At 38.1% G+C, this 26,354-nt stretch overlaps 1 protein-coding gene and 1 pseudogene across 3 annotated transcripts; both read right to left on the minus strand.

Annotated features, from left to right (window-relative positions):
* Positions 1-17,160: 17,160 nt before the first annotated feature.
* MTERF1 (mitochondrial transcription termination factor 1) lies at positions 17,161-25,470 on the minus strand. Of its 2 annotated transcripts, XM_081102747.1 has the most exons (3): positions 25,363-25,458; positions 24,812-24,871; positions 17,161-19,601 (listed from the first exon to the last, which is right to left on the minus strand). In XM_081102747.1, exons 2-3 carry the CDS (start codon positions 24,814-24,816, stop codon positions 18,437-18,439), a joined length of 1,170 nt encoding a protein of 389 aa, XP_080958873.1. In that variant the 5' UTR covers positions 24,817-24,871; positions 25,363-25,458; the 3' UTR covers positions 17,161-18,436. The 2 variants fall into 2 exon arrangements, with proteins under 2 accessions (XP_080958873.1, XP_080958874.1); XM_081102748.1 differs by lacking the exon at positions 24,812-24,871 and having other exon boundaries at positions 25,363-25,470.
* LOC308527270 (transcription factor BTF3 homolog 4-like) lies at positions 20,179-20,715 on the minus strand (annotated as a pseudogene). The gene has a single exon. The product of its transcript is annotated as a transcription factor BTF3 homolog 4-like (transcript).
* Positions 25,471-26,354: the final 884 nt, after the last annotated feature.

Here is a 26,354-nt window from a genome sequence, read left to right on the forward strand (position 1 = left end):
CTCAAATATTCCACTATAAAAGTACCTCTCAAATATTCCACAACACATATTAATCAAGAACCTTAAAACCCATCATAGCTTTCAATAAAGCAATTCCATTTGATATTGCTGACCATTTACTGGCTTCCTTAACAAAATTCTCTCTTAATTTTCCTCCTACCTCTCCTTTAAGCATTGGAATTTCTTGGTGTTCTACTATAAGCCTCTTCTTTCATCACCCTACTCATCCATCTCCTCAGTCATCAATTCTATGGATTCAATTACCTTCTACCTAGAAGTGACATAAATATGTTTCGGCAGCTTAAAACTGTTTTCTAAGCAACAGGCCTATATATCCGACTGCCTGTAAACACAATATGAATGCCTCCCAAGCACCTCAAAACCAACATGTACAAAACTAAAATCACCACCTTTCCCCTCAAAGTTTTCTTGCTCCTTTATTCTTTATCTAAGTGAATGGCAGCTCCAAACACCCAGTTAGATATCCAAGCTGGAAACCTAGAAGCTATTCTTGATCCCTCTTTTCCCTTCAACTCTCACAGGAAATTGAACTAATATTTCTGAAATCCACCCACTTCTCTCCATCCCCCCAGCAACTCCCCTAATTCATGGCACTATCATCGGATACCCTCTTAGTGAAGGTCTTCCCATCCAACCCATTCTCCACAGAGCAGCCAGAGACATTCTTATAAATTAGAAATCATATCACATAACTCCACCATGAGAAGGGCTTAAACCCCTTCAATCAGTCTTAGGATAAAGTCCAAAGTTAAACATGACTTTAAAAATCCTTATCTTACCCAGCCTACATCTCCACACTCATTTTTCCTCCCTCTTCCTTCACCAACACTATGAAAGTCTCGCTTTCTCTTGCCTCTGAGCTCCTGTATATGCTGCTGACTCCGTAGAGCCCTCTTCCCTTCCATCTAGCCCTGTGCACTTGGCCTAATCCTACCCATGCTGAGATTAAGTGGCTTATCCTATAAAAGCCTCCTCAGACTCTTCTGGATTGTGCTCCCAGAGTCCCCTATACTTGCCCCCACCTAAGCATGTAGCACACTTCATTTTTCTTTACTTCTAAAAATCAGCTTTGTGGAGGTATAATTTACATACAATTAAAGTAGCCAATTTAAGTGTATAATTTAATACATTTTGACAAATATATCAGTGGTGCAACAACCACCACAGTCAACATAATAGGACATTCCTATCAGTGCAAAGAGTCTCATTGTGCTTTTTTCCAGTAAATCCTCTCCCCACACCTCTGGCTTCAGATTAACCACTGGTCTGCTGTCACTATAGCTTTGCCCTTTCCAGATGGCACATAAATGGAATCACATGTACACATACAGAGGCAGTCCGTAAACTTCCCAGCAATTATAAATAGCAACCAAACCAGAAGAGCAGTCTTAGAGACTAGCCCATGATGGCGGCAGGTGGGGGGAAAGGTTAACTACAACTTAGTGTGAAGGTGGGGTAGAAGCAGTAAGCCCTAGGATGAAATTGGTGAGGAGATTCAAGGGAGTGATTCAGTTAACAATTTAGGATCCTGAATTTGGGCAGAGGAAGAGAGTGAGTGATTTTGAATGCTTTTTATAGAGATGGTAGAGATGTTCATCAGCAGTTGGAAATATAGAACCAAAACTTGGAAAATAGTTGGGGGTAGAAAAGCTTGCCAAGAGAGTTGAAGAAGAAAAGAAAGCTATGGCTTTAGACTTGGGTGATGGACAAATTAGAGAATATAAAAAGAAAAGATTAGTCTGTTTTTTAAAAAGAAGAAAGAGATCAAAGTAAACAGAAAAAAGATCCAGGGCAACAATGCGGTCATAGAAGGCACGAGAGCAGAGAATTATTTTTAAGCAGGGGAGAAAGGGAGCATACGAACTGAAAAATCCTATCTGGACATCAGTGAGGGTGAATCAACAAATATATCAAGGCGAACTCACAATTTAAAGTATAATAACATAAGGGTTTTCATGTACAATTTTGAAACATTTAACCAAGTTTTGGAAAGGTCACACAGGCCAAGCATCAATAGAATGAAGAAAATGGGAAAGAAAGTGGGCAGGAAGTTAGCCAGCCGCTGCAGGGGCCTCGAGAAGAAAGGCGTTTATCAGGAAAACATAACCACTATTTTTTTTCTGAAATTCCCGCTCTTGCTTATAAAAACCACAACACTCCTTGAAGTTAGAAAACATTTTCAATATGCTTCACTTTGCAGATTTGGAAACAGTACCCTAGAGAGGATTCAGTTTGGAACGGAAAGGAGCCAAAAAAAAAAAAAAAAAAGATTGCATAAGAAGCAGTGTAATCTTTCTTTGATGGCACTCACTGGGCATTCTCTGAATTTACAATCAGGGGCTTCTAATTGATAAAGCTTTGATAGCACAAAAGGTCACCATGGATTACTCAGTCCTGCTCTGCAACATACTGTGCTCTTCACAAACATCAGCAATTAACTGCAATAAATAATGGCAGGAGTCACCCTTTCAAACACAGGGCCGCATCCTGAAGCCTCTTGCCTGCAGTAAACAGCAGTAGGAACTGGCCTTTGTTGTAAACACTTTCCATCCCACAGTTAAATTCACCTCTGAAGCTTGTCTGATGTTTTTTTCCACTTAACACACTTATTAATTCTCCCACATGATTTTAAAAAAACACATATTTTTAAAGAATTTCTGTATCATAAGCGATATATGAACCTGCCATTTAAAAATCTCTTTAGTTAAATTATCGCCTCTTTTATCCAACAACCCTTTATGGTCCTAATGATTTATTATTTTAATTCAGTCCAACTTGCATGGAGGAATTAGGTACCATTCTGTTGTAACATGTCTCATTCCCATTCCAATTTTGTTCGAAATAAGTGTGTTACAGTTCTCCCATTGGCAGTCAAGAAAACTTCATACAAAAGCGGCATTTACTTGCAGCTATAACAGAGCCAAGTAATACATATGCTATTTGACAGTTTGGAATATCTGTTTTCCAGCATTCATCTGGAGCTGTTATTGGACCATTAAAATTATTTTTTTACAGTTTTTAAAAGGCCCAAGACATACTAATTTGTCCTGATGGATGATATAATGTATTCAGGTAAAAGAAAAATAAGTGTTACATAAAATATGACTGAACTGCCAACCACCTCCTCTTTACCTTTCTTTTGACTCTGTATATTTTTTTTCTCCTTTGAAAATGGCAACTGGTAAAAAATAAAAACCCCATTTTGACTTATTACATGGTGATATTCACACCCCTTATCACAATGAGCAATGCCATTTTTAATCCAAAATAAGGCTGAAACTTTTACTTTCATATGAAAGTAAACACAGATGGTCTGATAATAGTAGAGACTTTTGTACAAACTGCTTCATTTAAGGCAGGCCCATATAATGCCATATTTCATTAAATATGGCCTGTCTTAAATCAGACAGGCTCTCCTACAGGGAGCCAATCTTTATCTTTACTTAAACTCGGAGTGTGTGGCTTGTCTGTCACTATAAAAGACTTTGCCTTCTTTGTCCAGGGCCAGGCCTTAAAGCCGAAAAGCAGGGTGGGTCTCTTTAACCCAGCCAGACCTACCCAATTTACAAACAGATTGTATTCAAAAGTTCTTTTGTAACTCCATTGTGGGATTTTAAAAGCATTTTACCATAGAAACAATCTTATACCAAGTGGTTAGGCCCTTAGGAAAAGCCATAAAAGTTGGTTTAACCTACCATATAGTTGTGCTAATAGTTTAACAAGACCAAAATGCACCTGTGCTACATAAGGCTATAGAACTAAGCACAGTGTTTCTATGAGAAAATGCATTGAGAGTTTCAGGTTTTTATGCCTATGATACAGCTTCCCAGGACCACCCTTTTCACTTTCTCTTGCAGACCTCAATCCCTGTTGGGCAACAGAATTTGGTCTTCCTTGCCCTAAATATTAGCCACCAGTGTTGGCAACTATCATTTGTTGCCAGGGTTCCAGCACTAGAGGAAGCATATATGGAAGGTGAAGACAGAGCCTGGACTCCAAGGGTGAAGGTGTGGGATAAAGCTGAATAGGTTAAGGATGGACAAAAGTCTCCTACCAGCTGCCAGCATACACCTCAGGCCACACTCCTTGGTCTGGCCTGTGCACCACCATTCTTTTCTTCCACCCGGAGGACTATCGTCTAATTTACTTTCAGTTGCTACTACCTACTGCTTTCACCAAGGTTTCTCTATTCCTCCTAGTCTACTACACCACAGAACAGCCATCTCAGCTTTTCTCCTATGTTCCTGTGTGTCCTTTTGAAGTTTCCTAAAGATTGTTATCACTACTAACAAAGGAAGTCAGGGGATAAAGGAGCTGTCCTAAATTCACTTTACACATCTTTTTTAAAATATAGACTAAGTTAAGAAAGACAAAAATATACCTGGATATTTTCTTAAAATATGTTTTTATTGATATTTTTGTTTTTATTGATTTTTTTCTTTTGAGAGATTGGTGGGGGGAGAGGGATAGAGAGAGAAACAATGATGAGAGAAGAATATCATCAAGCGGCTGCCTCCTGCATGCCTCCTACTGGGGATCAAGAACACAACCTGGGCATGTGCCCTGACCGGGAATCAAACCAGTGACCTCTTGATTCCTGGGTCAATGCTCAACTGCTAAGCCATACCGACTGGGCATACCTGGATAGTAACAATAGTTTTTGGAGGACAAAACAAGGTTATGAATTTTTTCTGCAATGCTCAGTGCACGATGGGTCACAGTGATGAAGATGTTCCACTTGGAATAACCACTGTGGTTTGCTATATTGCACACATCTGTTACACTTGGTTGGACAACTGTCTGTAATATAAAAGCCTAAGCAACTAACCAACCAGCCGGTAGCTATGACATGCACTAACCACCAGGGGGCAGACACTCAACGCAGGAGCTGCTGAGCAATAGCAATTTTGCAGAGTGCCCTCTCGCACTCCAGGACCTCTCAGGGGATGTCGGACTGCTGGTTTCGGTCCAATCCCCACAGGCCAGGCCGAGGGACTCCACTGGTGCATGTATCTGTGCACTAGGCCTCTAGTGTTGATTATATTTTTGATGTCTAAGGATAAGAATTTTGAATTTAAGAATTATATCTATTTTAAATACACTTAGTGTTTAATATAATGCTTCTATTTACTTCTGGATATAAAATATTAATCTCAAGGTATAAATAGTTTATTAATAATAAATAACTAAATAATAATAAAGGTTGACAAAATTAGACTAGCAACTTAGTGGCAATGCTATTCTTTAGATCAGTGCTACCCAATGGAACATTTTGCAATGTAAACTTATCTGTTTTATCCTAGGCACTAGCCTCGTGTAGCTATTAGGATCTTGAAATGTGCCCAGCCTGACGCGGTTCAGTGGTTGAGTATTGATCTATGAACCAGGAGGTCACAGCTCGATTCCTAGTCAGGGCACATGCCTGGTGTGTGGGCTTGATCCCCAGTAGGGTGCATGCAGGAGGCAGCTGATCAATGATTCTCTCTCATCATTGATGTTTCTATCTCTCTCTCCCTCTGCCTTCCCCTATGAAATCAATAAAAATACATTTTATAAAAAAGATCTTGAAATGTGACTAGTAAGACTGAGGAACTGAATTTTAACACATTAAGCGCCATGTCAGTCACCAGTGACTGAAACAGAAAGGAAGACAAAACAGGCTTGGTGCTTAATGTGTTAATTAATAAAAATTTAATTAAAATTTAAATAGCTGCCTCTGGCTAGTGGCTACTATACTAGAAAGCTCAGCTTTAGACCATATGTTCTGCTAACAAAGCCTTTTTATTTCAGGAGGCAGCCTATCTATGTTTCTCTCTCAAATTGATGTTCCTATCTCTCTCTCCCCCCTTCCTCTCTAAAATCAATAAAAACAAATAAAAAAGACAAATATTTTATTATTCCACTTATATGAGGTATATAAAGTAGTCAAATTTATACAGAATGAAAGTAGAATGATAGTTTCCATGGACTGGGAGGAAGGGGAATGGGGAGTTTTTGTTTAACGTATATAGAGTTTTAGTTTGCAAGATGAAAAAGCTCAGGAGATCTGATGCCCAACAATGTGGATATACTTAACACTACTGAACTGTACAACTAACAATGGTTAAGATGATAATTATATAGATTTTTTAAACCACAATTAAAAAACATACACACAAACAAGTTGGCTTTTTTCTTCACTTCAGTTTCTATAGTACTGACTTAACCATCACCCAACTTCAACAATATTCAACTCATAATAAGATTTTCAATTCAGCCCCAGCTGGTCCGGCTCAGTGGATAGAGCAAGTTATAAACCAAAATGTTAACAAGTGCTATTTCTGAGGTATTGAGATTATAAGAAATTTTGGTACATGTGCTTTTCTGTATTTTCCAATAATGTGTAATTATATAATTATTTCGCAATCAGGAAGAAATGTTATTTTTATAAACAAACCAATAAACTATCAAAGCTACTACTGAGCTGCCAACAGCCTCAATTTTGGTGGTGACTCAGATTGTGTGATTATATAAATATCAGTTTGATTAGGAAATAAAGAGAAAGGGGGTGAAATTAGGTTCTCTGAAGGGCCTAATAGGTTAAGCCACTACCAAGGTGATTCCCTTGCTCACCTATTCTAGGAAAGAAAGTCAAGTCAAACAAAGCAAAACTGATCTAAGTGGGTACCAGCTGCAGCTCAGGGGTATGATGGGAAGGAACCTTCTCTGATGACAATTTTGTTTGAGAGTTTGTTGTCAAGTCTTCAGATGTCAAGTGTGAACCAGAATTCATCTTGATGAAGGCATAATGCAGATAATAAAGACTAAGCTATTACTTAACTACATAGGGAATACGTTGTACATACGGTGATTTATACTAAGGTATTCTACTTCTAATTCTGTCATTTTCCCTCATAAATTGATCCTCAAATCTAGAACTCTTCACCCAATGATAGTTTAAGTGAGCAAGGTCATCAAAGCCTTGCCAATTTGATATATAACATTTATTCTCACAACAAAATGTGATTCCCTCACTTCAGATGTCACCTTTAAAAAATTCCTCCTCAATCTCAAGAAGGAATGAAAAGGTTAACAAAGTAATAATTGGATCAATTACAATGATGTGGAGACCATACTACCTTATGTTGGGTTTTGTATACAGGAACATAACCAACACCACACAAGTGTAAAGGTGAAAATTAAACAAAGACCCACGGGTCTGGCAGTAGTTAACTAAATGCAAAGACATGCATAATGTTTTTAAGCATTATATCATTTCAGAACTGAGAAAATTAAACAGTAGTATTTGTTTAAGAGGAATGAATAACCAAAGAAAGCAGCTTTTTCGTTCTCTTAAACAGATATTAAACTATCAGGAAAATATATCTATATACAAGAGTATCAGTTTATTTTCTCCCAGCTTGAGGCTGACAGAACCTAACAGATAAAATGGCCTCCTGCCAACTCTCTTTTGATATTTAAAGGATTCTTTATTTAGTTTGAATTATCATCTAGGCTTACAGCTAGCTGACTTTAGAAAACTGGAGAGCCAAACCTCTGTCTATAGTTCCCCCTGCAGTTCATGAAGTTCTGTGCACAAGTAAACACAGTATGATTAGGAACCAATTTCAATCCTTTTATCATGTATCAGTTACTTTTCATTGTAAAATATATAACTTATATAATGTTTAATTCTTTTACTGGTTATTTATTATACACATTAAGGTCAATTTTGTTCAGTGAGTTATTTATCACATTTAGCTACATCAATAAGCTTCAGCCACGTGTATTATGCTTACATGAAATGCAGACATATCACTCCAGTCAGGAGAAACAGGCGTTCTGAGGAAGCTGAGCAAGTCGGAGAGAGACATCCAAATACGCAGAGTGAATAGTGCTGGCTTAAGTGCACTAACTTTGCTATGGCACAGACACGAGCTAATGTTCAGAGTGCAACATGACAATCAAGCAAAGTGGAAGGAATGCCTCTAACTTGAGTCCATGAATCTTACTTTCCTCAGGAAAGGAGTCTGTGTGCATGGCTGCCGAGGAAGCAAATCCAGTCAGTTTACTAATCAAAGAAATACCAGTTCTCCACAGGGCAGGGGACTTCATCAGAGATGCTGTTCTCTTGTGGGGAAAAAGCCAGAGTCTAACTTTATCTGCACTTGTGAAAGAGCAAGAACAAAGCAGGGGGGCAGCTGCTCTCTTGGTAAATTCTAGCCCAAGGGTCCCAGTGACCAGGAAGCCCTCTAGAACAAAAAGATGCTGGTATTTGTGCCAGTGTCTGACATGCCATGGCCCAACTTGAATACTGGTCCTTAAGCCATGGCAGGGGCTGAGTGCTGGAGGGCTCATGACTGCTCCACTTAGAGCTTGCCCTGGTATATGAGTATGAATCCATCAACAGTTTTTTCCAGGTGGCTCCTCAGGTTTCCTAACACCTTTACTGAGAAGAGATACTGTTTAATTCTTGATATGAGTATGGAAATATACTATCAATACATTTGTTCAATGGAATTGAAGAGGGTCTAGAAACACACACACACATACAACCCTATTTGAATATTTAGCACCAGATAAAGATAGCATTTCAACCCAGTGTTGAATGGACAGATTGTTCAACTTTACTGAGGTATACTGAAGTATACTCAGGTGCATGTCTAAAATACACAATTGATATCTCTTGACATGTTTATACTCACAAAACCATAATGAAAATAATGAATATACACATAACTTCCAAGTTTCCTTGTGTCCCTTAGTAGTCCCTCCTCAATGGCCATCACCCCTCCACCCCAGCCCAATCCCAGACAATGAATGATCTATTTTCTCTAACTACAAATTAGTGAGCATTTTCTAGAATTTTATATGACATTGAATCATATAGCCCTAGCTGGTTTGACTCAGTGGATAGAGCATTAGCCTGCAGACTGAAGGGTCCTGGGTTTGATTCCAGTCAAGGGCACATGTCCAGGTTGTGGGCTTGATCCCCAGTAGGGAGTGTGCAGGAGGTAGCCCATTAGTGATTCTCTCTCATCATTGATGTTTTTATCTCTCTCCCTCTCCCTTCATCTCTAAAATAAATAAAAATATATTTTTTAAATAAAAAAATAGACCACCAACTTACACCATACACAAAAATAAACTAAAAATGGATAAAGGACTTAAATGTAAGATGGGAAACCATAAAAATATTAGAGGAATCCACAGGCAGGAAAAACTCAGACATATGCCAAAGCAATTTCTTCACCAATACAGCTCCTAGGGCAGCGGTGGGCAATCTTTTTGTGAGTGCGTGCCAAAACCAGCAAAATCTCTGACTCAAAATTCTTCTGCGTGCCTACCCTAATTTTTTGAGAACATGTTAAGCCTGCTTGATATCTCTTAAGGTGTACGTATGTGAAGAACCTTGAAGAAATAATAAAATTCATTCGAGCAACAAAAACACAGTATATGATGAAAAATACATTTATTTTTTAATGTATACATGTATACTGATAGTCCGACAGAAAACTTTATGACTCCATTTGATATTATCAGTGGGACTTTTGCTGCTGCATCACTGATGACAGAGATTTTACATCAGGTTTATATTTCGTGACCTTCAGAGATATGCACGAGCTCTTACTTTCATCTGTCAGGCTACTCCTATTATGAGACTTAACAAAATTCATCACTGAGAACAAAGATTCACAAGCGTATGTGGATGAAAACATGGAGAGTAACGCTGTTGCAAAGTTTTTTAAACAGAAAAAAAAAATTCTGGAATGGCATTCCAAGTCCTCAATAGTTCGTTTTCGACACTTCTCTCTGGTACTCCTGTCTCTAATCGCTTTTTTTCAATGTTTTCCAAGTCAACTCTAAGGTCAATAAATTTCTGCTTCCAAATTGAGCTACTCTAAAATTCAATCAACTGCATTTCAAAGTCAGCCATGTCTATCCATGAAAACATTTGTAAGTTTAGTTCCTCCAGTTTCATGCTGTCTGGAAACCTCATGAATTTAGCTGTCTCTTCCAGTTCTCTGAATTTTGCAAATCTTGAGAAGAACTGCTCAATAGTTGACTCGATGATGTTTAAAAACAGCTTTTGAGGCTTTGACAGTCTGTTCTGTCATCTTTTGGGAGGTCTTTGATGTGCCTCTTAAGGTTTGGGAAGTATCTAAATCTCTCACCATCCACATCCCTCTTAAAACTTCCAGTTTCTTTTCAAAAGCCTTTATATAACAAAACATAACATCAAGTGTCTTGCCAGTTCCTTGTAATTTAACATTTAAGTCATTCATGTCTATGGTCTTTAAGATAACTTGTTATGTAAAATTATTTATTTATCTAAGATGCACCTACACTGAATTTATCTGAAAAATAAAAAAGTCGATATTAAGAAAAAAAATTATAAATGAAAGATTATAAGAGAGGGTTTCGCGTGCCAGCAAAAGTTACTGGCGTGCCATGTTTGGCACGCATGCCAGGGGTTGCCCACCCCTGTCCTAGGGCAATAGAAGCTAAAGAGAAAATAAACAAGTAGGACTCCATCAAAATTAAAAGCTTCTGCACAGCAAAGGAAACTATCAACAAAACAAAAAGAAAACCCACTACATGGGAAAACATATTTGCCAATGTTATCACCAATAAGGGTTTAAGCTCCAACATTTACAGGGAACTCATACAACTTAACAAAAGGAAGATAAACAACCCAATCAAAAAAAGGGCAATGGACCTAAATAGACACTTTTTGAAAGAAGACATAAGGAAGGCCAAGAGACATATGAAAACATGCTCAAAGTCACTAATCATCCAAGAGATGAAAATCAAAACAACAATGCATTACCATCTCACACCTGTCAGAATGGCTATCATCAACAAATCAGCAAATGACAAGTGCTAGAGAGGATGCAGAGAAAAAGGAACCCTCATGCACTGCTTATGGGAATACAGACTGGTGCAGCCGCTGTGGAGAACAGTATGGAGTTTCCTCAAAAAACTAAAAATGGAACTCCCATTTGACCCATGATCCCACTTCTAGGAATACATCCCAAGAAACTAGAAACACCATTCCGAAAGGATATATGCACCCCTATGTTCATAGCAACACAATTTACCATAGCTGAGATTTGGAAACAGCCTAAGTGCCCATCAACAGATGAGTGGATTAAAAAACTGTGGTACATCTACACAACGGAATACTACGCTGTGATAGAAAAGGAATTCTTACCATTTACGCTGTGATAGAAAAGGAATTCTTACCATTTGCAACAGCATGGATGGAACTGGAGAGCATTATGCTGGGTAAAATAAGCCACCCAGAGAAAGACAAATATCACATGATCTCACTCATTTGTGGAATATAATGAACAACATAAACTGATGAACAAAAACAGATCCAGAGACAGGGAAGCATCGATCAAACTGTCAAACCTCAGAGGGGAGGTAGGGGAGGGTGGGGTAAGGGGGAGAGATCAACCAAAGGGCTTGTATGCATGCATATAAGCCTAACCAATGGGCACAGACACCAGGGCAGTGAGGACATGAGTGGGGGGATGGGGGGGCCAATGGGGGGATAAGGACACATATGTAATACCTTAATCAATAAAGAAAAAAAATTTAAAAAATAATAAAATTGAATCATATAGATTGTACTCTTTTTTGTCTGGTTTCTTTCATTCAGCATCATTATTTTGAGATTCACGTGGGTTGTTGCATTTATTAATTGTTCATTCTTTTGTATTGCTAAATAATATTCCCCTATATGAAAATATCACCATTTATTTTTCCTTTTACCTGTTGATGAACATAGGTTATTACCAGATTTTGGTTATTACAAGTTAAGCTGTTATGAAGATGTATGTGTAAGTCTTTGCATGAACATAAAGCATAGCAATGTTAACATCGACACAGAATTCAAAGCAAAATGCATTAACTAAGACAAGAGAGAGCTTTATACAAGTATCCACCAAAAAAGATATTGGTGTCCTAGCTGGTTTGTTTCAGTGGATATAGTGTCGGCCTGCAGGCTGAAGGGTCGCAGGTTCAATTCGGGTCAAGGGCTCGTACCTTGGTTGCAGGCATGATCCCCAGCCTTAGTCGGGCGTGTGCAGGAGGCAACCAATCAATGTGTCTTTCTCACATCGGTGTTTCTCTCTGTCTCTCCCTCTCCCTTACACTCTCTCTAAAAAATCAATGGAAAAATATCCTTGGGTGAAGATTAACAAAACAAACAAAAAAATTTTTTAAGATATTGGTAAAAAGCCTTTAAATAGCCTTCAAAGCAACTTTCTGTTGTTGTCAAGGATCTATCCTGAACAAGACACCAAGCCCAGATGATTTTACAGGCAAGTTCTGCCAAACTTTAAAGAAATGGATAGTTCCCACCATTTTCTAATGGTTCCAAAGTGTAGGGAAAAATAACCTTGCAAATAAATTTTCTGAGGCTAGTACAACCCTCATCCAAAAACCTGACAAAGTGGCACCTAAAAACTACCCAAGAAAACTTCAATAACAAAGGGAGTGGAAAGCTATAGGCCAATCCCCCTTATAAATATTAATTTAAAAATCTTAAGTAAAATGTCAGTAAGTTAAATTTGGCAATGGGTGTTGTTGTTTTTCAGTAAAACAAAGGGTGATATGAAGAAATCAACTGATATTCATGAATGAATTAAAGATGATTTTTAAAGAATTTTTTCAAAAATTATTATTCATCCTGACTTAAATAAACAAACCTCTTTGTAAACTAAAAATTAAAGAATATTTCCTCAATCTTATGATAAATAAGTTAGCTGGGTCTTTGTTTCTTTGTATTGTTCAAAGGCTTTTACAATTACTATGTATTTTCAAAGAAAAAATTCATTTCCATTGTAAAATAAAGAAAAAGACAAATCATGGTGGGCATAAATTGAAGGTACTTTAACAGCTGGTGAAGGTGGCACTGGAATATTCAAAGTGGAGATGGAAGAACTATCATACCATCACATTAAAATTTTTCATAATTAACACAAAGCAGTTCATGTACATAAGCTCATTAATCTTCACACAATGTTGCTATTATAGAAAAACAGATTTCACATATGTCGGACTAGCAAAAAAATTGAGAGAAAATGGGATTCCACCAGTATGTCTTCTATCTCTATACCAAATTCCACTCAAAAAATCAGTCAAGAGACTTAAAAAATTCTACATTTTGTTTTTTTCCTTTTAATGAACAACCTCTGTGAACTGAGGAGGTAGAGAGGAGTATAAAAGCAAAAAGATAAATGTCAACTATCTTGAAAAGACCAGAAGAAAGTGAAGAGGCAACAGTTTCATCCGGGAATATCAGAAATGTAAAAGTGAGCAAGATACATATGGCCTGGTTATAACATTCACCATAATTGCCTTTCTCTCAGCTCCATAAAATTGATCCTATTGCAGTTCTGTCCTGTACCAGGTTCCTCAGTCAATAAACTAAGAAGTGAATGAATAGCCTGAGTCCTGAGACCTCTTGGCCAATTTAGAACACGTCTCCCAAATCATCATCTATTGGCCAATCTGACCCAAGACCTAGTCCCTCTGGTAATCCCTGAAAGACCATTATGACTGGATCATAGCTTATCCCTGCCCTTTCAATGTTGGGCATCTGGGCTTTTGCTATGATTTTTTCCTAAAATCTAACAATAATATAATTTTGCTATCCTCCTTGGCTTGTGCCAACCTCTTCCTGGACTATATAACGATTGCATATTACTAAAGTTGTGACGATTGTTCTGCCATCAACAGATTACCCACTGGTTCATACTTCACAGGGAAGGAGTCAATAGCTAAGTTTTTCACATAAAAGCCATATTATTGGATCGCTGGCTACAAACCATGTACAGATCCAAGCCTTAGAAATTATACAGGGGTGGGCAAAAGTAGGTTCACAGTTGCTTGTATGAAAAATAATACAATAATAAAGAATAAATTCTATTTTGTGTACTCACAAATGTACAACTACTTTTGCCAACCCCTGATTTAAGGAGATAAATGACTAGTTTAATAATCCAATAAGCCCTTTTATAAATACTACTCATTTTTTAATCTTTCCTGCTGAGTTCATGATAAACTCACTCTTTTTCTCTTTAACCTTTTATATTGTCCTAATTCTTGTAGCTATTTGAAAGTCCTCAAATTTATGCAGTAATTTATAATATATAGATGGTGCCCATTAAAATTGAAGTTTTGCAGATATATTTGGAGAATATCAAAATTCAGTATTCTTAACATTTATATTTCCCAGAGCAAAATTTTACCTTATAAAGTTTATCAATGATTGGGGGAAATGGTACTATGTATAACACTGTGGAATACTGAACTAATCTAGGCGGTATCTTCCAAAAATTACTAATGCGCAAAAATTTACTCTAATGGTGAGAGACTGAATAGAGAAATTATGGTTTATCCAAATGACAGAATTTCATGCAACCATTAAAAACCATGTTACAGGTAAATACTCGATTGATTCTGTAATTAATCACTAAAGAATATTAAATATATTCAGGACTTATTACATTAAAATGCAATTTATAAAATATACAGTTTGATCTCTATTTAAATATATATCAATATAGATATACCTATACCTATACCTATATCTATATCTATATCTATATCTATATCTATAGCTATATCTATATCTATATCTATATCTATATGTGACCAGGGAACTTATATGCATATATGCTTAGCCCATGGACACAGACAATAGTCTGGTGAAGGCCTGGGAGGGGCGGGTGCAGGATGGAGGGGTTCAATGGGGAAAAAACAAAGGGGACATCTGTAATACTTTCAACAATAAAGATACATTAAAATAAATACATAAACATATATGCCACATATCTACTCATATTACATCCATATATGGCTATATTCTACAAAGAAAACAAAGAGTTAGCAAAATATCTCTCTGGGAGATAAGAACATAGATTTTTTTCTTCTTTACTGTGGTTTATTTTCCATTTTTTCTATTAAAAATATAAATTTTCTTATGTACTCATAAGAAAAAATTACTTAAAATTTTTATAATTCAAAAAACTTTTAAAGAATTGATTCTTCTTCAATCAGACTCAAACCTTAAAATACGATGTTAATATTGCCTGACAGGCATTATCCATTTGTTTCTACAAAGTTGTCCCTCTCCAAAACCCCAAACAAGTGCTATATGATACTTCCATGCATCCCACATTCTCCTTGGTCACTGGCAACTGCTGCTGCTATATTATCTCATCAACCCAGGCTTTATCCTCTTACCAGTTAACGACAAAAATTATCTCCTCTGCTAACCTTTCTCAAGTTCCTTATAAACTTTTAGATTCTGAAAAAATACCTCAGAAAACACTCCCCACACAACTCAATAGGCTGAGGAAGTAATAATGTTAAGACTTATGTTTAACGGCCCCGGTGAGGCTGGGACGGCCCTGGTGAGGCTGAAACGCCGGTGAAGTCGGAATGGCCCCGGGGAGGTTGAGACGGCTCCGGTGAGGTCGGGACGGCTCCGGTGAGGGTGGGACGGCCCCGGTGAGGTAGGGATGACCCCAGTGAGGTCGGGACAGCCTCGGTGAGATCAAGATGGCCCTGGTGAGGACGAAACGGCCCCGGTGAGGTTGGGACAGATAATGGGGACCAGTATAGACTGATGAACAGGGGTAGATACAGAGGCAGAGCAGCATTGAACAGACTGTCAAACTACAGTGGGAAGCCTGGGGAGGGTTTGGGGGGGGGGGGGGGCAGGGGCGGGCGGGGAGGGTTAAGAGATCAACCAAAGAACTTATATGCATGCATATAAGAATAACCAATGGACACAAGACAATAGGGGGTAGCGGAGGCCGGGGGAATGTCAAGGGGGGCAAAAAGGAGACATATGTAATACTCTTTGTAATACTTCAAGAAATAAAAATTATTTAAAAAAATAAATAAAATTAAATTTAAAAAATACTTATGTTTAAGTCATAACAATAAAATATACTACCAATACTACTGGACCCATACTATGGAATATTTGGCAATAAAAAGGAATGGAATACTGATACATGCTACATGGATGAATCTTGAAAACATTATGCAAAGTGGAAGAAGCCAGTCACAAAAGACCACAGATTGTATGATTCCATTTATATAAAATGCCCAAAACAGGCAAATTTATGAGGTAAAAGTAGATCAGTGGTTGCTTAGGGCTAGGGAAGCAGAAGGGGGGAAAATGGGATTGACTGTTAATGGGCACAGGCTTCCTTTTAAGAGGTACAAACATAATTCTAAAATTAGATTGTGGTAAGGATTACACAGCCCTGTAAATACAAAAAACTGAATTGTATACTTTTAAATTGGTGAGTTGTATGGTATGTGAATTAGATATCAAGAAAGCTATTTAAACTGTACTAAAAAATATTACTGTAACTATTTCTTACAGCTACCATTGAATAGTTAGTATGTACAAGAAACCTTAGAGACCTTATATCACCTGATTCCCACCAACTCTTCAAGGTCAATTTTTAACATTTAATAGAGATCAGAAAACAAGTTCAATGAACTTAAAATATTTACACAAAGTAACAGAGCTATTCAGGAATGGTGCCTAGATATATCATTCTAAAGAAATGTCTCTCTGAAGCCCATGTTTTCTAAACTATGCCTGTCATGCTCGCCATCAACGAGCATATTGGAAACAATTGGAATAAGAGTATCATGGACAAATGCCCTTAAAAGAGCAGGTATTTTGTTTTCTATCAGTGGTGGGAATAAGTTTTTTTGAGGCATCATTATAGGAAATAAGGCTTAAAAGGGTGAATGCCATTGTTATTTAATTCAAAAGCCACATCTAGAAGACAAATGACTCTGGAAAACAATTAAAAGTAATTAAGGTTATGTAATGTGTCCCTTCTCTTTCAGTTTATTCGGAGCTACATTGTACATGTCTTCAAGGTACAGACATCATCTGATTTGTCTTTCTTAACTCAATGCTTCTAGGGTGGTGAAGACTGGGGGGGGGGGGGGGGCATTGAAAGGAGGGAGGGAAGGGGAGAAAATGTAATACTATCAATAAAAAATGTACTTTTTAAAAAGTCAATGCTTCTAGAAATTCCTTGTTCTTCATTTAGATGAAATGCTAACAAAATATTAATATACAGAAAAGATCACCATTTCTTTAAATCACATTAGGCAAAATAAATATTCCTTTATTTAGATTTTATTACTCATAGTTTTTATCCATACATTTAGAGGACTTTACAAACACTAACTTATTAGCCGTTCCAGAAAGGTAGTTGGATAAAAAAGGCAATTATATGAGGAAGAAATACAAATATGATACTAAAAGGACCATATTTTGTGGCTTCATCTATAATGCAACTAACATTTAGTTGCTGTTATCCTGTTTGCTGCTGTAACAAATTATCACAAACTCAGAGGCTTAAAACAACATTAATATATTATCTTATGGCTCTGTAGGTCAGAAATTCGACACAGGACTCACTGGACTTAATTCAAGATCCTGGCAGGGCTGCATTTCCTTCTGGGGCACTAGAAAATGTTTCCTTGCCTTTTACATTCTAAAGAGGTTACCTGTGTTCCTTATCTCATGGCCCCTTCCTCCTTCAAAGCCAGTAAGTGGGTCAAGTTCTTCTATCATCATTTCACTCTGATCTCCTTTTACCTCCCTCTTCCACTTTTAAGCACCCTTATGATTATATTGGGCCCATCAAAATAATCCAGGTAATCAATCTCATTTTAAAGTCCTTAATCCCATCTGCAAAGTCTTTTTGAAATTTAACAACATATTCACAGGTTCTGAAAATTATGACATTGACATCTTTGGGTGGCAATTATTTAGCCTACTACAGTTGCCTTTGTCTTCAAAAAAATCAGGATTATACACATAGTAAATTGAGCCTACAGTGGAGGGCTCAATTTGGGTTAAATACTAATGTTTTAAATAAAGAATGTAGAACTTGGGGTGAAAAATCTCTCCTGTTTTGTCAGATTTTTACTGGCCTTCTATTTTGAAGATGAACCATAATTAGATATGTGGGAATAACAGGAGAAATAGGGTGCCATTCAAACCCATGGGAAAAAAAATGTTAAGATCTAAGTGAATCTGTCCATTTTTTATTTGAACAAAAACCTGAAAAAAGCTTATTTTGCATTTTCTATCTTTTCATATACATTGTTCTGCCTTGGCACTCAGAAAGTACCATTTACACGGCCTTTATCACATAATAGGATATTGAATTAATTCAAACTAGAGGAAAAGTAGCTGGGAAGGCTATGCTTGAGCATACTAACCAGGAGTTTTTACGAACCTTTAAAATAAAATATCCAAATAATCATTATATATGTATATGTGGTTAAGCAGTCAAACATCTCCTTTTTGAAAGGCCTAAATTCAAAGTGAAATTATCTCACTATTTTTTTAATTCCCCAGAAAAATGCACTATCGCATGTTTAACATTTTCAATTTAGTTTTATATCTTTTCTGACTCCAAGACAGAAGAGAGATGTTTGATGTACTCAAGTTATAGCCAGCATCTACCAATTCTTTGATTCGACTTTTTAAAGTACTTATGCTTGAATCTAGAATCCGAGGATTTTCAATTATTTGTGAAATGCTAATTTTTTCTTCTATGAGGCAATCTATTTTATCATTAAACTTTTTCTCTCCCAAGAAGAGCACATCTAGATAGCTCAAGACAAACTTCTGTACCTCCTGTTCAGTGCACCCAAGAGAACACAGCTTCTCTTTGATATTTGTGTAGTTTCTTTTGGCACAGCCATTGGAAAGGTCTAGGATTTCAGCTCCTGGACCACATATCAGAACAAGCAGCTCCTCATTGTTCAGGTTGAAAGTTGACTGTAAAAACATAATGTTAGCTTTTATCCGTTTAATGCTCTGAATTAAGATGAAAGGGTTTTTTAAAATTATTTTCCTGACAAAATCTATGGGATGACTGTGACCTAAGGTCAAACATACTTCCTGCAAAAATTCAACCATCTGTTTATTCAAATCAAGGCTATTGGAGAAGGTACGTGGGGCATTGTTCAATAATCGACAAAGGCACTTCCGGGTAAATCCAACTGAGTAGAGAAACTTTATATTATTCTCCAGGTTTACGTTGTTATTAGACCGAAAAAATGATTCAGGAGAACGTTCCAAAATATCTACAATTTCAAAGTCCGATGTCATAATTGTTCTCCACAAATCCCACCGTTTTGAAAGATTTTCAGTTGTGCGTGTTAAGGCTCGTGGATATCTTGATATGATGCTAGCAATCACTTCTTGGCCAGCTCCTTTGGACAGAAGGAACATCTTCAGATCCTGCTCATTAATACCCGTCCTATTAAAAACTCCGGGCTGTCGTTTCTTGGCCATGTCAACATCTACTCCCATAGTACGTAAGTTATTCAGTAGTCTATTCTTCAAAGGCTCACTGTCTTCATTATCAGACTTCACACCAAAAAACCTAAATGAAACTGATTTGAAGAGTATTTCTGGTGAAAATCGGGTCATCCAACATCTTGAGCCAAAGAGGAAGCGACTTCTCATATACAAGAGGTTTCGTGGTGCCAGAATGGTCAAGTAGCCCCAACCTTTTGGAATGCTGTTAAAACAACACAGACAATATTATATAATGTATTAAATAGTTGAAAGACCATATTATGATCCTGTAAGTATCATGGTCCTTTCTATAAGAAGTTATTGATAGCTCCAGTTTTCCTGGTGCTGTGGTAACAATTCAGCCACCGTATTTTCACTCTCTAGCTCATTACTTCTAATTATCTAGATACCAGACTTCTTTGCCTCAGTTCTCACATCTTGGTTATCAAACTCTAAATTTACCCCTGAAAACCAACACCAGCGCTTTTTTTTTTTTTTTTTGGTAAAGATTTGTTTTATTTCTACTGGGGAAAAGAGAATGATAAATAAAACTGTTCTCCAATTTGCTCTCCACTGTGTACAAACATACCCACACACATACAGAAAAATACACACACACCAAAAATACCCCAAACAAAAAGAAACCAAGAATCAAAAATCAAAACACCCTCAAACTGCACCAGTACTTTGGATTTGACCAAAAGAATAGATCGTAGGAGGAAGTGCACAATGCAAAATCAAATGACTGAAAATGCTGAACAAACAGTATTATTAATATACAAAATATTTATATTTCTGAACTAGTAACAGTTGGTTCTACATGTTTGTAAAATTTTGGAACCACATAGCTGATTTGTTAAATCTAGTCCATGCCAGCTTCCAAAAGCCAGAAAAGATCTGTTAGCTTCCTTCTTTGATGCCTCATCAAAATTTTCTACAAGATCTAAAACATCACCATCTTCCTCGTCAATGTCTTCTGGTTTTGGTGCTTTGCTACCCATCACTGTTCAGCTAACTTCCTAAGACTTGTGAAGCTGTCAGCACCAAACTGACTTAATATTCCAGAAAGCATTTCTGTGATTGGTTTGGTTTTTGCATGGCTGATAATTGCAAAGGTGTCAGCAGAAAGGGAAGCTTGGACTTCGGGATTGTTGAAATGAATAACTGTTCCATCATCTTTAATCATGTTTACCTCTTCAATACCAGCTTTCCAGAAAACTCTGAAGTTTTCTGTCATCAGCTGTAGCTATTCTATGTACCACCTTCTTTCTGCAAGCCATACCCTTGTCCCCTATCTGGATCTGAGCCTGAAGTTTGGCTAACTTTTCTTGATTCATGCTGTTGGTAAATCTGAGGCAGGGAGAGTCCTCCAACACCAGCATGCAGCAAGAGCAAGAAGGTTACCTCAGCGAGACACCAACACCAGAATTCTTAATTTGCACCATAAACACATTTTTCTAGATTCATGGCACTCTTTAAATCCAGGCTATTATTAGAGCCTAATTCTTAGCTCTGGTCAACAACAACAACTGCTTCCATTCTCCTCAATTTACATTATTGTCCCCTTGGTTGTAACCCAACAACTCCAAACCAATGTGCATCTTCCAAATGATCTAGTTGGGATATTTAATCCAAATAATACACCACACATGGAACTGTGCTGCAAGATGACATGTTTAAAAGTTACTTTTACCATTCTCCCCAGGCCACCACATTACAAAAGATGAGCCCAGGGCTCTCTGCATCAGTTTCACAACACATATAACTTTGTGCAAGTGGCTAAAACCTCAATATCTAATTTTCTTGATCATTCAGAAATGAGTCATGAAATGTATGAACTGCTACATGCTACATGGTAACAATCATAAGTCCCTAGTAAAGTGAGCATCTATTTATAGGAAATATTTTATGAGGAAAGCAACAAAGATTATTCTTATCAGATAATTTATTTTCCTAAACTACTTATGGTCTGAATCATACAATAATACATATATTTTTTAAATAGTACTTTATCCTTTTCAGACTACACAGCTGTGATGAACTTAGATTTTTATTCCTAATTACTTATAATGGGCTCTTATCACTTAAAAGAGGCCCTTTAATTAAGCATAAAATAGAAAATAGAGCTAAATGATTTCAACTCACCACTAATATCTTTGGACTTGAGATACTACTTTCAAGATCAACATCATAAAAGCCTCTCTGTGCCTATCCTTTTGATTATTCCAATTTAACAAGAATTTAGATTATGCCTACAGACTGGCAACATTCCTATAGCTCATATAATCTAAAGATCCTCAAAGAATAGGAAAAATATTCCCAAAGTATGAACTCAAATAGCATTCAAACAAAAGTGCAGACTGCTCACAAGGTAAACATCAAACAAAAGCACATATTAGACTGCCCTATACTTTGAATTCACTATTCTTCACTTCTCCATAATGCTACATGCTACCATGTAATTATACACTCTCCCAAAAATGCACGAATTTAGAAACTTAAAAAATAAGGTCCTGTTTCTAACTAAAGCAGTGGTTCTCAACATGTGGGTCACGACCCCTTTGGGGGTCGAACAACCCTTTCACTGGGGTCGCCTAAGACCATCGGAAAACACATATAAAATTACATATTGTTTTTGTGCTTAATCACTATGCTTTAATTATGTTCAATTTGTAACAATGAAAATACATCCTGCATATCAGGTATTTACATTACGATTCATAACAGTAGCAAAATTACAGTTATGAAGTAGCAACGAAAATAATTTTATGGTTGGGGGTCACCACAACATGAGGAACTGTATTAAAGGGTCGCAGCATTAGGAAGGTTGAGAACCACTGAACTAAAGGAAGGCTTTACATTGCCCAAATCAAAAATTTGCTCTTCCAGACGCTCAAGGGTGACCTCTACTGACTAATCAGACAGAACACTGACAGCTATGGATAAGACCAGTACTTTCCAAAGAGGGGGTAGCAAAACGATCCAACGGAATGTAGGAAGAAACAGTAAAATTCCAACTTATATTTGCCTCGGCCTTTTAAAATTTCTACTTTCTGTATTATAAAATGTATACAATATATACTGTAAGACATGTACCTAACTCACCAGTAAATAAAATATAAATATATTGAAGGTCCATGTATAAACCTTTCTTGGAGAGTATACACAATCAAAAAAAGCCTGAAGGCTACTACCCTAGAGAACACACCCTCAAACAGGGTTGAAAAAGCCACAGAAAGCTCAAAAGAAACCGTATCAATGACAGACTAAAAGAAAGTGAAAATATATGCCAAGTTTCTTAACAAAAGTGCATTCTGGGCCCTGATCGGTCTGGCTCAGCGGATAGAGCGTCAGCCTGCCGACATTCCCAGGTTCGACTCCAGTCAAAGGCATGTACCTTGGTTGCGGGCACATCCCCAGTAGAGGGTGTGCAGGAGGCAGCTGATGGATGTTTCTCTCTCATCGATGTTTCTGACTATCCCTCTCCCTTCCTTTCTGTAAAAAAATCAATAAAATATATATTTTTTAAAAGTGCATTAAGGTTTCTCCTGAATCTCATAGGTGGATTTTATGTCTTTTTTTTTAATTATTTCATAATTCCCTCTCCATGGAAATATCTTCCACACAAATTAACATGTCCAAAACCAAAATGAGCATCTTTCCCAGCCCCCAAACTAGACCTCTTCTGATTAATGAAATCGTTATCACTAACCTGAGTCATTCATGATAAAAATACAAAAGCTTTGCTTTCTCTCCCTTCCTCAACCTATCATCAAATCATGTATTCTGCTTGTTCATCATCTCTGAACTCCAACCCCTCTACTCTTTGCTTTTCATTCACCCAGACAATAATAGCCACTTAACTTGCTTCTCTAACATCTGTCACTCAAAACTTCCATCATAGTATACTTGTAAAACAAGTATGTAATTATGTCCCTCATTTCCTGATTAAAGATCTCTGTAGCTCTCCCCTACAAAGTAAAATCTTCAGACTGACCTTCAAAGCCCTCACCACACAGTTCCACCTATCTTTCTAGCTAGCTTCTATTCTACAACTTCACCACTAGGCACCACTGCCTCTCAAACCTCTGGTCCTAAACATCCTTGTCCACTCTTGACTCCCTGCCTTCTTAAGATATCTCTCAGAAAGGCCTATCATCCTGATGTCTATCCATAGTACAAGATCCCATTCAAACACTACCTTCCTACAAATCTTTAACTAAACAAGTATATATTGTTGAAGTGAAGCATTTATTTTATAATTACTTATTACTAGGGAATCTACACTATTTCTATGGGGGGGGGGGGCTCAGTTGGACTTAGAATTGGCAACTAAAATTTGGTTTTGACTACAATACTATACATGCAATAAATTGACCCAAAATATATTATGAACAGTCTCAGCGAAGCTTAATACAATGTTACTTAATATCAAATGTTGGTGAGCATATGAGGAAATGGGAGAAATTCTCAAATACCACTGCTTGAAGAGAATTTGGTACCCTCCATCATATCCTTTAAGTCAACATTTCCACTTCTGGGAGATTATCCAAGACAAGAATACACATTATTATGAAAAGGATTATCATCATAATACTATTTGCTATTGACAAAAAGAAGGAACCCAATGTCCCCAAAAGAATGACTAATAAGTTATGGTACAACTATGCAATAAAATACTATACAACCTCCTTTTTAAAAATGAGGCAGATCTAACACAATGGAAAGATGTCCAAAGTGTTTTAAGTGGCAAACAGCATAATGGTATGAGTAGGGTAATATGCAGAAAGAGAGAAAAAAATGGAACAAAACAGTTATCTCTGACAGATTAATGGCAGCTATGTACTAATTATGAAATATTAAAATATTAATTTACGTGTTTATTGCAACTGATATTAAATTTAAAAAAATTAAAATTGTCTTGGAGTACAAAAACATAATAGAACAATATATATTACCTTTACCTATTTTTCAGTTTTCAACACAAAAATGTTAAACCTGATAAAATATCAATGCTACTTTACTCTTTTAGCACCCAATTTCCATCCAAAATACTCCCCTTACATCTAGTAAGGTGAATAAATATTTAAACAGCCTAATGCAAGAAGTATCAACTGACTCAATCTACAAGTTTCAAAAATAATTAATACTCCATAATGTATTTCAATCTCAAATTAACGTTTTTAATGAGCCAAAACCATTATTGCTAGAGGTGAAATCCAAAATTTAAAAATACACTGAAAATCTGTGTACCTACAACTTGTATGGTCTAAGGAATAAAATAAGTTTTACCCTGCCCTCTGCTCCACAGAAGCCTAATAAAGGGGCTCTTAATGAAATGGCTAATGCCTGGCCCTAGGGTACTACATTCCAGTGGGCCTTCTTTCCACAAAACAAGCAGTTCAGAGACCTTTACAACAATGCATTTCTCACCTCATTTGCCTTAAGAGGACTTCTGCATTCCTCCAGAAAAAAGCTGGAAAATAGTTGTCCCTAAAAGTGGCCAAAAAGAAGGGGGGGTTGGGCGGGGAGGAGGTTACAAAATATTGTCAGGACTTCGCAATACCGAAGAAAGAGTTCAATCCCACCTAGCGCTGCAGGTGCATAACCTCATGAGATGCATAACCTTCCTGCACACTAAACATCTCAGAGATACGAGAAGAAAAGGGCAAGTACAGGCCTGAATGCGATCGGAAAAGGTAGCAGGATGACGAATGACCTGTAAAACCAAAACTAACTGCTTCACGCACATTGTCTTAAACTCCACAAATTAAAAAGTAGGCTTTATCCCCGAAATTCCAAAGCGCCGACTTTTCTTACTGGCTTCTCTTAGCTCGGTGAAGCGCAAGTTGGACCCCAGGGGAGCCTGTAGCTCAAAACTAAGGTTAATTCCACAGGTTCCATTCCACGGACTCCCCCGATCCCTCCTCCCCCCACAAGGACAACTGTGCTAAGAGCTGCGCGGGAACTGGGCGCCGCGGTACCTCAAAGTCACCCGCACCCGCTTCTTAACACAAAAAGCACAGCAGCAAAGCCAGCAACGGCAACTTGGACTGTACGGAAGAACCAGAGAGCGCTTTACTTCCGCCTCCGGAAGCGGAAATTCACGAACTTCCGGCCACGGGCCCGCGCGGTGACGTCACCACCTTGCGTGCCCCCGCGGCCAGGGGGCCGCCCTCTGTAAACCAACGCGAGAAGCCCAGCAGGGGGCGGCAGGAGACCGCGGTAAGCGCGGGGAGCCCACAGCTGAGGCGGGTTCGGGACGGGGTGGGCGGGTTCGGGACGGGGTGGGCGGGGCCGAGAGCCTTCCGGGTGCCCGGGCCGGCGGCCGAGAGTTGCTGCGGGGTCTCAGTGCTTTCCGGCGACGAGCAGTGAGCAAGTCCCTATTATATAAACGAATTTTGCTGCCTGATGGGGTGACTACGCGTATTCCTGTGACTCACGTGACGCCGAGGAACACTTTGGCGTTTGGTGCCGAAAAACACCTGCGATGAGAGGCTCATAAACAGCCCCGGGTTCGTTCTTTTCTGAGCGACCTGCTGGAGTGTGGCTGCTGGTCCGACATCAGGCTCAGCCCGCAGGCTCGGGGAGCAGTTCTAATGAACTTCTATTTAACTGCTGGCAGCACGAGTGCTCCCTGGTTCGTATTAAACTGTGCCGGGTTCGGGCTGTTTGAAGTTTCAGCAGGAACTATCCCCACCGCCGGTGCGAGTGAGGCACCTTGGGGGGCGTCGTCTCAGTCTTCCTGGTCGGGTCGCGCCCCTGGGGCTGGTGACAATGGAGGTCAAGTTTCAGTTGGAGGCAGTTCTGCTGTTCCCTCCTTAAGAGAGAGATTACACTCAGATGAGTGAGATCGTCAGGCCGCCCGGTTACATAACGGAGCACGCGGTGGGCCTCAGAGAAGCACATGGGGCGAGAGGGTTGGTCCTGGTTTCACGGCCAGAAGCCCTGACTGCATTGCCCTCTGGGGGGAGCA

Source organism: Myotis nattereri, assembly GCF_964212035.1.
Source record: "Myotis nattereri genome assembly, chromosome: 11".
NCBI classification, from domain to species: Eukaryota; Metazoa; Chordata; class Mammalia; order Chiroptera; family Vespertilionidae; genus Myotis; species Myotis nattereri.